This window comes from Dermacentor silvarum, chromosome 2 (genome assembly GCF_013339745.2).
Source record: "Dermacentor silvarum isolate Dsil-2018 chromosome 2, BIME_Dsil_1.4, whole genome shotgun sequence".
NCBI classification, from domain to species: Eukaryota; Metazoa; Arthropoda; class Arachnida; order Ixodida; family Ixodidae; genus Dermacentor; species Dermacentor silvarum.
The window spans coordinates 220,681,771-220,694,668 of NC_051155.1; the positions used below are offsets into that span (position 1 = coordinate 220,681,771).

Sequence of the window (12,898 nt, forward strand, 5' to 3'; positions counted from 1 at the left end):
GATTTCGGAGCAGGAAAACAAACTTGAGCCTCGCGATCGCTCTGCGCTGTTTCAAGAGTGGAATGTTGTTAGTAGCGGGACTCTCCTCCTTCGTACAACGAAATTACTAAGCACTTTTACTTGGCTCGTAGGATCTACCCCCTCCCACATCGTAAACTCAATAGACCTCAGGCTTTAACACTAAGGCTTCTACAGCCGGGGGCATACCCAAACCCCCTACTTCTTCACAAAATGTACCCCGAAATTCAGACAACAAATGCATGTGCACGTGCATGTGCACTCTGGCGGTGTCCCGCGTTACGCGGTGATGAAACCAACACTTCTTCACGTTGGGATGCGGTTCTACGCAGCCCCAACCTCGAAGAACAGTTGTGGGCTGTCCAACGGGTCCGCGACGTGGCGGTCAGGCTCGGCCTCTCGGTCCCGACGTGGGAGCGGCCCGCTGCGCGCTAGCGCGCGCCCTAAAGGACACTAATAAAGTTCTTCATCCATCCATCCATCAGTGATGAAGGTGAATCAAGATTGTGGTAGGCGCTATAGATGAATCTTACTGCTCTCCTTTGGACCACTTCTAGTTTATTAACATCCTTTTTAAAATATGGGTCCCACGCTACGCATGCATGCGTAATCTAGACGGGGTCGAATGAAAGTATTAAATGCAAGAAGTTTGATCTGAGATGGCGCGTTTTTTTAGTTTATGTCTAAGAAATCCTAGTTTTCTTGAAGCGGAGGAACAAACGTCGTCAAGCACCGATCCCCTTATGTCGGCTTCAATTTTAAACAGAAATGCATTGCTGGGAAGACGTTTTTCCAGGGGCAGTATAAGTCGTCTTATATTTATATGTGAAGGCCCTAGGACCTCTTTTTATTATTTTATTAATTGTTTGCTACTGCCCCTACGCGCGCGCGTGTCCAAAACGCATTAGGCAGGCCAAGTCCCTGTTTGACCTACCGAGGATGCGAGCGCCATCTGGATAAGTTTTTCCCAAGCAGCCTACCCGAGCGCGCCGCTGTTGGTATGGTAGAAATGCTCGAAAAGAGGCTTGTGTTTGAGTTTATTCGTAACAGAATTATCTTTTCTCGTACATTCAAATTACAGTCCGACGCCACCATGCCTGCAGGATGTGGTTAAGTCGTACTCTACGATTTGTCTGACAGATTTCACTGTGAGAAATTCAATTTTGTTCACTAAAACTTTGCGCCAAGCAGAGGGCCTGCGCGGTCTGGGTGGTTCGGGATAGTTCTCTTCTGCACTAACACCTGGCGCCACGCGGAGGGCCTGCGCGGTCGGGGTGGTTTGGGATGGTTTTCGCCGCCACGGACGCCGACATCCACACCAACGTCGGATTTTCTGCGACCCGGGGCCCTTAACACTCTCGCGTTAAAATACATCGATTGAACAAGTAGCTGCCAAATTAGAGGCGGGACAGCGCTAGCTTTGCACAATTGCAGGAAATAGACGCTTAAACGACAGGGACTAAACGAATGGCACAGAACACGCCATGCGCCATTTACAACTGTAGTACTGAAGGACGCCGGAACTATATATGTATATATATAGCCTATAAACATTTTCAGCATTCCCATACAAGAACCGCAAATATTTCGATCATGGCCGTGTCGTGTGGTACCTATTTCCTGAGCTCAAGCCAAAACTACTCGTTTTGCATGGCACACAGAATGACCAGCAAAGGGGCAAACTTTTGAATAGCTAACGGAAGCATACAGGGCAAAGCTCACAATATGGACTCGGGGTCCGTATTCACAACAAAAGTTTCCACGCAAGAACTGTTCCTAAGAGCTGGTTGCAGCCAATCATATTATATGGTCGCAGCCAGTCATATTCGACATGCTATTATCTAAGGCGACCGTATACCAACAGTTATTGCGAAAGAAAACTATTGTGAATTCAGCACCTGTTAAGTAAAAGTCCAATCTTTAAAAGAAGCCGTTTAAACCGTTTCCTATAGCGATATGCAACACACTCACAGTGCTTCCGGAACGCTCAAACGCGCAACGAAGCTGGAAATGTATGTTTTCGCGCCCTTTTATTATAGCTTGGGACCAAGGAAGGAAGGCGGCGTACAACACAGTCGAGCGATGATTGACGCTCAGGAGCGCGGTAACCATAACGAAAAAAAGAGAAAACATAAAATTAAAAAGAGAAGAGACGGTTCGTAACCCAGCTGTCGCCCAACCGGCTGTTGCACTCTGCCGGATATATAAATACCTATCAACATCTGCGGGTGCGAATTGGTCGTCGTCGTCGTCGCTACACCGTGCAGCAACGAGGGACGCCGCGGCAGAGACGACAAGCTGGGCCGAATGAAAGCAAAACTCCCTCTCTCTCTCTCTCTTCCTTCTCAGTTTCGACTTCGTCGTCGCTCTTGCACACCTTGCGCCGAAAGCTGCTCGCTCAGCTGAGTAACATTGTGCGCCGCCGTCCCGACTTCCCCCTCTCCATCCCTTATTCTTTCTTTCTTGCCTCATTGGCAAAACCGGGACCCTCTCTCTCTCTCCCTCCCCCACACGTCAAGCGGACCTTTCAGCGGACGCGGAGCCCGTAACGGCGTTTGTTGCGCGGCTATTTGGGCTTCGTCAAGTGAGGCCGCCGCACCGCGCTACGTGACACGACTTGTTGGCGAACTTTAATGACGCTTCCTCTGGGCGGAATCGAGGGTGCTTCCCACCACGTTCTTTTTTTTTTCTGTTTCTCTTGTTCTTCTTTCGCGATTCTCTCTCCAGTCACCCTACCTTGTTTCCCAGGCCCCTGGCCCTTCGACCTCCCTCCCTTATGCGAGGGATGATACTGCTGCCAGAACTTCTCCTCGCTCCATGCACTATTTACGTTTTTTTTTTCCCCACCATCTTTGGTTCGCGGTCTATATTTTGCCGTTTATTTTTTTCGCGTGTTTCAAGCACTCATTTCGGTCGACTCGTCTCGTCCACCGCCCACGGTTTTAGTAGTGCGCGCGGCCGGCCAGGCGGTGTCTCCGGAGCGGTACAATGCCGCCGTGTGAAGAGCGCACACGTCCCATTGTCCCCCGTCGCTAGATTGTCAGCAACCTTGCAGCAGCAGCAGCAGCAGCAGTAGCGTCGGTGGTGTTGATGGCAATAGAGGGCGTCTTCTTTCTATTTTATTTTTGTCGACTTTCGCGGCTGCTGTGCGCCATCGTGGTATATACCATGTCGGTATCCGGCGCACCACTCCGTCTTCGACGCTTTGTGAACATGATGTGCGTGGTCGTGTCCCGGCGGCTATATATATATATATATATATATATATATGACCTGCGGTTGATGAGAGTTGGAAAATAGGGAACGGACTTCAGTGGCCACGTGATTAGGGGTGTGCGACGTTCTGTTGTGCGTCGTAGGCCTGAGTGGAAGTAAGGAACGTGCCACCAAGAACAGGTTCCATTTTTTAAATAAAGGACTGTGTTAAATCAGAATTTCATATTAAGCTTAGTTGCCAGCTTGCTTCCTCCCTTACTTCTCTCTGCCCAGTGTGTATAAATGTAGTTTTCATATCGAATAATTATAACAATTAGCTTAGTAGTCAGAAAAACGTCTTTCTTTTTCAGTTTATCACGAAGTTCTGTGGAATTAAAGTTTCGGTAAGATAGTAGACTTCCACGGCGCTTTCATGTTCTCCTTAAGAAGACTGCTGTATATCAATTCTAAATCTAGACTTCGAAACATTCCTTTTACACCTACGCGCACGGAGCGAACTAAGGCTGAATAGCTGCGTTCCTTGAAGAAGCGCACAACATGCGCATGATATAGCGGTGCGGCTTTGTAGCAGAGAAAACCGCCTAATACTTAGCCGAAAATTCCGTGCCCCGCCTGGAAGTTCACAGATTTAATTAAAGCCTACTGCCTGATCCGTCGTCAGCTTTAGGCTGCTTGCTTGCGGAGCACACTACACAAACCTTGCCTACACGACGCTGACAGCGCATCAACGCTTTGTCTCGTTCTGTTTCCCGAAAACTTGCTGCCAACGAACAACGCGGCGACAGGATCTCGATAAAGAAGTTTTGTAATGCAGATCAGCCTGGCTGCATCCCAAAACCGGGCTCGGCTTTGTCGCAGCGAAAACTTGTAGTGAAAAGTGTGTCTCCGAAATCATCTGTCGTTTTCAAAATTACGCGGCTGTTTTTCAACCTCCGTGTGGTCGATTACAATGAAGGCACAAACTGTTCTGAAAGCGATGCTTCCGAATGCATGGAAAGAGTTGAGGCAACTTGTCGCGGAGGCAATCATAGGCGGTGCAATCATGTGGCTTACCGTATGCGTTACAATAGACCCGAAACGTGTAATATTAGGGAGAGAGGCGACGTGCATTTTCGACACAAAGAACGCAATACAGCGTGGACACGAATTCCTTTGTGTATTCAGTAAAAGAAAGGATTTGCGGCACTGATCTCTCCATGCCGGAGTGCGTTTCATAACGTTAGCACAAATACTCGTTTGAGAAGTTCGTGTACGTCAAAGGCAGAAAGTTCGCATACTAGTTGCGGGAGGCCCACAGATATTGCGTGGCAACAGTGAAGTGCGGTCGATATCGTAAATCAATTGTTTGGACAGCGGTAGACAGATTAAAAAAAAGTTTTCTGTCTCGTGGCATTGTCAAGAGAACCTGTTTCTGAGATTCCGAACTATACCCTCCTATTTCGTAATACAACTGAGTCGTTGTACCGCAAGCAGCTCAAACGGCCAACGTGATCGAAGCTATAGGGTTTCGAAGTGTGTTGAAAAATAAATCAGCATTCAAGAACTCGTGTAAAAAGAGGACAAATATCAATAGTAAACCGAGATGCAAGAAAACAAACATTCCACGCGTCGTCTCTATATTACGACAATCAGCAAACTAGGATGCCAGAAAGTGTGTTACAAGCTAGCAGACAAAACCTTTGGTGGCCAATAGTTTCGCAAAGCTCAGAGGCTCTCAACATTGTCGCTGCAGAGTGAGCTCGTATAGCGCATTTCTTCATATACGAAGCGTAACATGACACTTGTAAACGAGCAGAGTAAGCGATATGCGAGAATATGTACGTGGAAGCGAGCATCAGTCGTTGAAAATCAACGAACGTTTGTCACGGATATTTTCAAAAAGGTGTGAGTGTTCGTGTCATTTGAATGAAACAGTGTGGACTTATGCGTATACCTACGAACGGATTATTTCCTTTTAACAGGAGCCACGTGGTGCACCCGAAACGCGCTACACTTTGATACTTGCGTATAGCTACAGGTAACCTGTATAATAAATGTCTGTATGCGACCAATTGTTTGGCAACTCGGGTGAGCTGTGGAATCCTGGTACTTTAATGGGCAGTTACGCGGAATGTAACACCAGCGTCCTTTAAGGATGGCGTCCCCAGGAATCAGCCTGTCCTAAGAAAGGGACAAAGAGGCTAACCAAAGGTACGTAGTTCCGGTTGCCACGCTGAGCGAAGGAAAGAGCGCGAGAGGAAATAAAGAGAAAGAAATGCTACCATGACCGAAAAAGGTGCCGTGTGCTATCCGCTTTAACCAGCGACCACAAAGGACAGGCAATGGCCGCCACTATGCGATGCGGTCATCGCGGGTTCTGAAACGTACGCGCCCGAACACCGGGTGGTGGCGCGTCGCTCGAAATTGTACGCCCAAAAAGACGTTCAGTGTGGTTGGTGTCGTCGAGACATGTTCTGTTTCATGTTACGCGTAGGTGGCCTGGATCCACACGGACCGGCACATGCTGATCTCGATGCACGACAACCTGATCACGACCAACCCGCGGTATAACATCGCGCACAACGGCCACCGCACGTGGCAGTTGCACGTGCGCGAGGTCGAGGAAGCGGACCGTGGCGAATACATGTGCCAGATCAACACCAACCCCATGAAGAAGATGATGGGCTACCTGCACGTCGTCGGTGAGTGTCCTTCTTCATTGGGCGCACTGTAAACGATCAGTTCTTGTAGTAATCTGCAATAAATAGAACATCACTACATCCACTGCGATTATAGAAATCAGCTTTTCTAATTAGTGTTAGAAATCAAGCGCGAGAGAGTAGCGCAAAAGCTACAGGATTCCTTGTAAAAGCCTTCTGTGTTATTCGTGTTCGTTGATATGTGTGCGCATCTACATACTTAGGAACTTTGTTTCATGGAGGTCCTTGCCGAACACAGGAGAGTGTAATCGAAGTGAGACGTCTTTCCGATTGCTTAAGACTTTCTTTGTGACACTCGCAATCAGCCAAGGGGCCTACTTCGAAGAATGGGGAGCCGTCGCACACGCAGAACGGAGAGAACGTTTCCATATTTCACATGCAATCACGAGCTGCTCTCGAAATGAAGCGCAAAAAGAAAACAAACATGCGTAATGGGTTGAGAGAACGGCGAAGAAAATGGTCAAGCCGAGCCCAATGTAGGCCGGCGTATGCCTTCAAAGTGCCTCTAGGTTGATTTATTCTTATTGGTCCCAGTTCCTTCGAATCTCTGAGTGGGTTTCTTGCCCACACTCGCCGAATTGTCGTGCACAGGCACCACGTTTTGACGCGCCGGGACCACGCTAAACGTGCTGCGAAACAATACGTTTAGCTTGGGCTTGTATAGCGTAATGTCACTATGGAAGCTTCACACGCGAAGCTCTATAGTGAGTTGAGTTTCTCTTTGACGTTGACCCGCGGTCAGACCCTGAAGTCTTCAAGCCATGTCACCTTTCTAGAGCAAAGTAGGCCTGGAGCCAACATTAAAATAAATTTGAAGAAAAAAAAAGAAGTAGTGAACCATACCTTCTTTATCGTAGTGGCATTCAAAAGGCCCGAAAGTGAGTCAAGTACAACTGACAGGCTTCTCAAAAACTGAATCAGAATAGCGAGATGGTATATCTGAACACTTTTAGAAACAAACAGCAGGGAAATAGGCGAGGGACAACTGAGCACTCCGCCGCGTCATCTGCTTCTTCGTCCCTCGTCTGTTTCGAGCTACTTTTTTCCAAAGATTTTCAAAAACACTCGTGATAGCAACAACACAACAACTGAAATTGCCACAACCAACCGGCACACTAAACAGCTGGTGCTACTGGTAGTCATATTGTTTGTTAACTATAGTATATCCGTTTATTGTATGCGCTACCAAACACCCTGCTGCCCCTCAACTTATTCTCCCCACCTTATATAATATGCTCCGTTCTACGGTTACGTGAGGCATGAAAGTATATGTTTAGATTACAAGAACTAAATGTTAGGCGAGTTTGCACGAATGCGTGATTGGCCTAACAGCGCACGGAAGGCGAAGACAGAAGCGAAGTCCAAGCGCTTGTCCTGTCATCTTCTTTTCTGTCTTTGTTTTCCTTGTGCTGTTAGGCCAATCATGTATATGTTTAGAATAACTGTGACTGAAAAATTGAAATGTGACGGTAGCACCCCCGAGGAAAAGCGCCACTTATTCGCGTGCTTTATCCCAGTTCCTCCGAGGATCGACGACGAGAACACAAGCTCTGACGCAGAGGTGCGTGAAAACAGCGACGTGTCCCTAAGGTGCCGAGCTACGGGCACACCCGAGCCGGTCATCAAGTGGCGAAGGGAGGATGACGCGCTCATACTGCTTTCCGGAAAGAAAGGTGCGTGTTAGCGATCATCATAATCTTAACCATTATCATCATAACCTCCATTATAACACGTTCTTCTTCTTCTCATTCTTCTTTTTATATTTTATGTTCACACTCAAAAAAGATCCTCTCCCAGTGATGTACTATTGCCCCCTATCTTATTGTGGCGCTGGGGAAACAACGCAGTTGGTAAACACAAGACAAAGAAAGCGGCGACCAGGACAAGCGTTGTCATGTCTTTCTGTGTCCCGTGTCTGCCAATTGCGTTGCACCCAAGCGCCATGGAAAGTCATTACCTGACCCAATTCGTCACGCCTCTAAGCCCATATCTCATGTCAGCCGATCCTTTGCCTGCAAATTTCCTAGTCGAATCGCACCATCTGGTCCTTTGCCGTCCACGACTGCGTTTCTCTTCCTTGGCGCACATTCCGTTACCCCGGTAGACCATCGATTATCTGCTCTAAGCATTACATGACCTGTCGAGATCATTGTGCTTAAATTCTCAGATAGAACGTCAGCCTGTACCCGTGTGCTGCCTAATCCATACCCTCCTTCACGTCTCTTGACACTGCGCCTCTAATTTTTCTAATTCGTCTAGATAGAATTTCCCTATTGTATTCCATGTCCCCCCCCCCCCCCCCCCCCCTCCCGTGACTACTTGGCCTAGATAAATGCACTCTTGCGCAGCTTCGTGAGTCTGACTACCAGTCACGAATTCTCGTTCTCTTGCCAGGCATAATCTTTTGCGTATTAATTCTCAGAACATGCCCTAGATATCGCTGGTTAAGGTCACCCTTTATTTGTTCTGAGTCACGTGCATCGTTGCAGAACAGAACACGATATTCGTGATCGAGCTGTTTGTCGACTCTGCTCCCCGATTCTTGGCGTAGACAATTGCGTTGCTTTCCTTCCCAGGTAGTCAACCTGTTCTTCCTCTTCTTGATTCAAGTCCTATATGCCCAGTTGGCTTAGATGCCCGACTCTGTCGCTCTTCAAAGAGGTTGACCAGCAACCGCGAATCCTAATTTTACTGAGCATTAGTTAACAGTTATTACTGTCATTATTGAACGTTATTTCGTACATGCGTTGCACTCTCTCCCATGACGTGCTCTCTCTGTGTATTTTATCTTTTATGCTCCCCGAGCGCAGACCAGCCAACCGGATATCGTGATTTCGGTTAACTTCCCTGCCTTTCCTTTTATTTCTATTTCTCTGTTACGTCACTATACGCTAGAGTAATTACTCTAGAGAACACTAACACATTTGTATTACATTACTGTAGCATTTTAGCATTTGTACACTCTTAGACTTATCCATATAAAGAAGCCGGATGTGCACAATATGTGGCCTATTGTTCGCAGCATTATGTACGCTGGGTGTAAGCAATGTCATCTATTTCGAAGAGAAGGCTCACTGAAGTGTTTACGAGAACAGCGTTCGGAAAACTGCGTTGAGGCTACGGGCTTCTCAAGTGCGAATGCAAACGAGCGCCTATTAAGAAAAAAAATTTTTGGGGGTGCGTGGCTAGCCTACATTTGAGAGATGGTGATATCGGCGTTGCAGCAATTCGTTTAATCAAAAAATTGAATCGAGCATCGAAAATCGCACTCAACGCAGACCGAGTCTATAATCGCCCGCAGTGGCGCCGAGAAGCCCAAGTCGTGGGATCATAAACTGCAGATGTGCATTAAGGCACCGTTACGAGCTTCAGACGAAGTCTTATAATAGTACGCACTTCAAGTTCCTTTAACATTTTCTTTTTTGTCTCAGAACTTAGCGTCGCTTCATAATGTAGCGCGAAACAACTTCAGGCCCAACCTAACGCAAGCTGACCCGAATGCACGCTTTCGATCATACATGCTCTAGGAGTGTCCCTATATAATTCCTCTTATATTTTCATTTTCTTTAACTTAGCGATAGAACTTCCAGGCTGCAGTTAGGCTTCTCGCAAAGTAGTGAATGCCTTTCACCGGGGCTTCCATCAAAGTTTCAGCCATCAAGAAGTCTCGACTTTCCCGTGCATGCTTTCAGGAGCGTACGTGTAGCAAGAGTAGCACGCCGCACAAGAAGCAAAGCATGCATGGAGAATTCTTTCTCTCACGTCTTGAATTTTGTATCACCCGCTAAGTAACGTTTCCCTGTGTTTGTCCTTAGCCTATTTCCTGCTGTCATTTGTTTCCTTTTTGGTGAGACCTGTGCGTTGATGCGACATCATAGTCAAAGGCTCCGCATCAAAAAGCGTGAGACGCGAGCGTGCTTTCGACTGCCCACGGCGTACGACACACAACGACGCCTAATTCATTCACGACAAGTCACGGACATCCGAGCACGCGATAGTGCCTGCCTGAGAGGAGCTAAAACGTAATCCCGAACGAAAAAAAGAAAAGTAGGGGGGAGGAATGTGGCAGGACAAGAGGAGGCGCACGCGGGGCTCGGAGTGCGATCGGACAACCTAATAACGCGAACTACATCAGCTGCAGAGCACTGTTAACGACCGTCCCGCTCCTCGTAACGTATTCGCTTCATCCAGTTTTTCCTGTGCCCTTCACTTCCGCGTATAAAACCTGCTCGGCCATAGCTGGCCGGTGGTGGGATAGGGGTGTTCAGAAAGCTTTGGGAAGAAACACATAGTATTAAAGAAAAAAAAGTCCTGAGCGCTCCGAAAAGGAAATTTACTCGAACCGGTCGAAAAAAAAAAAAAGAAAAAAACGCGACTCGCAAGACTAAGAAGACAGCAACGGTGACGGCGACTCGACGGCTTCGGAACATTTGCCGCGCTCACAATAATAAAAGAAATGAGATGCACGAGAGAACAAAGAACGTAGAAAGATAGAGAAAGGTAAATGGTGAGAAAGCTATACGGAGAAGAGTAAGTACGGGGCTGGGAAAGTTGAGGGGTAGGGGAAGCAAGCAGAGGAGAGAGAAAAAAGCGCAGCAGGGCTTTGTACACATGTACGCGCTGGGTGACGGCGCAGTAAAACAAGAAACCGTATAGTGTAGAGGCATGACATGATTCAAAGTGCGTAAAAGACGTACGGCGTTCCACGAGCAGCGACGAGGGTCCCGCGTCCATTATGTAACGAGGAGGACTAACCCAACGGCGTCGGCCGGGCCTTATAGCGTGAAGGCCCGCGCGGCCCCGATGTCAGAAACAAAAGAACCACGGGTGTTAGCCACGGCTTGCTGGCCTCCCCACGAGGGAAGCTGCAGCGGCAAGGAAAGCGGGAATAGGAAAGGGTTTCCCCGTGCCACGGAGCCTGCAAATGCCGAAAAACAACGGCAAGAGAGAAGAACTCGTTTTGAAAATTGAAGTCTCGAGGACAGCGGCCTAAGTGAAAGTTACGACGTCGTCACTACGGTCCGTCCCCTTCGCGGCGGCGTCGTCGAGTCCGGCCCCGGGCCCGTGCCGGCCAGTGGCTTCTTGCGATGCACTTCAGGAACAAAACTAGCAAGACAGAAAAACAAGGCCTCCCCTTACACTCCCCTTCTTTCGTCATGGAAGACGCGTCGCCATGCTCAAAGCTCGCGTGGGCCGAGCGTCCGTGCCAGAAACTTTGCCGTGGTGGCCGGCGAGAGCGTTCTTCGCTCGACGCACACGAGCACTCGTCTCTCATAGAAAAACAAAAAACAAAGATACCGTTTGTCTTTCTCGGAATATACGCCTAAGTGATGGCGCGCAAATCATGCAGAGCGAGAGCCTGGCCTTCTCCGCGAGTTCCGCGGAAATGAAGCGAAAATGTTTGGGTTTCTTGGCAGAGGCGCAATAATACATACGAGGGTCTCTCTTTGCATCTCGCGTGCCTCATTTCTTGCTTCTTTTTCTTTTCGCGTGCTCTTTATGATCACGCAAGTACCATTTCGACACACGTCGCGCATGGGAGACGAAACCGAGAAACGTAATTTAAGGTCGTGCGTTGAATCCAGAAAAAACCATCGCCGCATCTCACTCGCGGCCTTGACTCTGCACTTAGCAACGTCTTCGAAGCAATGCTCGGATCATTTCATTTATTAACTTGAAGAAGAAATGGGCATGGTGGCCTTGCTTTTGGGATACTCAGTTTCGATGGTTCATTTCACGTTTGAAACCCCAGAAAAGCACGAGGATAATGGGCAGAGTAACATCTCTACTATGTACGCCATAGCTTGGTGAATCGCTGTAATGCACCATGTGCTTGTGATTTCGGGTGCGCCTTACAGATGTGGCAAGAATCGTCACGATGTCTGCGATGTAAGCTGTTCTTACTACATGTGCAGGAGTTCAATGAAGGCAGGAGTTCAATGAAAGGAGTCAAGTTTCTTGTTGCTGAAGCCATGGTTAAGAGGAGGGGGAGGAAAGAGAAAAGCAGAAGGCAGGGAGGTTAACCAGAATAACGTCCGATTGGCTACCCTACAAAGGGGGTATGGGGAAGGGGAACGCAAAAATGAGCACTGGGGAAAGGCGGCTTCAGCGACAGTAAGAGGACATCTAGTTCGGTCGGGGGACACCAGGGCACACGATAAGCCATCTTCCTTGTACAGCTTGGAGAACGGGTGCCGAATAAGCCACATTTATGTTTTATTTTTGCATTGTGAACGTGTAGTAGTGATGGGACTGTTTTACCCCCCTTCGTGTTGTTCAGGCTAGTCGGCGAAGCACGCTTATGATAGAGTGGTTTTCAGGGAACTTATGGTGCGAAGTGCATGATATTTGTCTAAGGCCAAGACATTTATGTTGCTCCACAGACATCAAACTTGGACCTTCAAGAATAAGATAAACATTCTTACTTCGCTGTCTGCTGAAAAGCAATACAGCTGGTTTAGCATAACGCGCACCCCTGGCCTTTTTTTTAATGACCTTGTCAGTAAAATCGAGGCCGTCCAACAGCGTCGATTGAAGCTAACCGACAGGTAAACTAGAGGTCCTTATGCCGACATCACCAGTGTGCAATGTATACGGCAGCCCAGACTGCAGTTCTGCCTTAAAGTTGACGTTAACTTTGTTCACGAGAAGGGCTCATATACAGCCGCCGGCCAATCAGGATAACCAACACACTTAACAAAGCCGGCCGGTCAATGGGAAATAGCCCTCACGAACAAAAACTTGGATAATCTAGCACAAGATTAACGACGCTGACACTTCGCCAGATGTGTTCGCCACTGGCTAGCGATTTTGCTATCACTTCGTATAATATAACGTTTTGGCGGCCAAGACTCACCGATACAAACCGTTCCAACGTACACACTATAGCTCATGATGAGTCTGTGCCCTGAATCACGTGGGGGGTCTGGAAAAAGTCCTTGGCGCTGCTAATTGCCGCGCCGACA

At 48.1% G+C, this 12,898-nt stretch overlaps 1 protein-coding gene across 3 annotated transcripts in view; it reads left to right on the forward strand.

Annotated features, from left to right (window-relative positions):
- The window catches only part of LOC119442692 (neurotrimin), a 242,401-nt gene that overhangs the window by 209,589 nt on the left and 19,914 nt on the right, over positions 1-12,898 (forward strand). For all 3 annotated transcript variants that reach the window (XM_049662319.1, XM_049662320.1, XM_037707661.2), the window contains exons 3-4: positions 5,708-5,915; positions 7,451-7,606. In XM_049662319.1, coding sequence (XP_049518276.1) covers positions 5,708-5,915; positions 7,451-7,606 — 364 coding nt within the window. The remainder of the gene's footprint in view (positions 1-5,707; positions 5,916-7,450; positions 7,607-12,898) is intronic.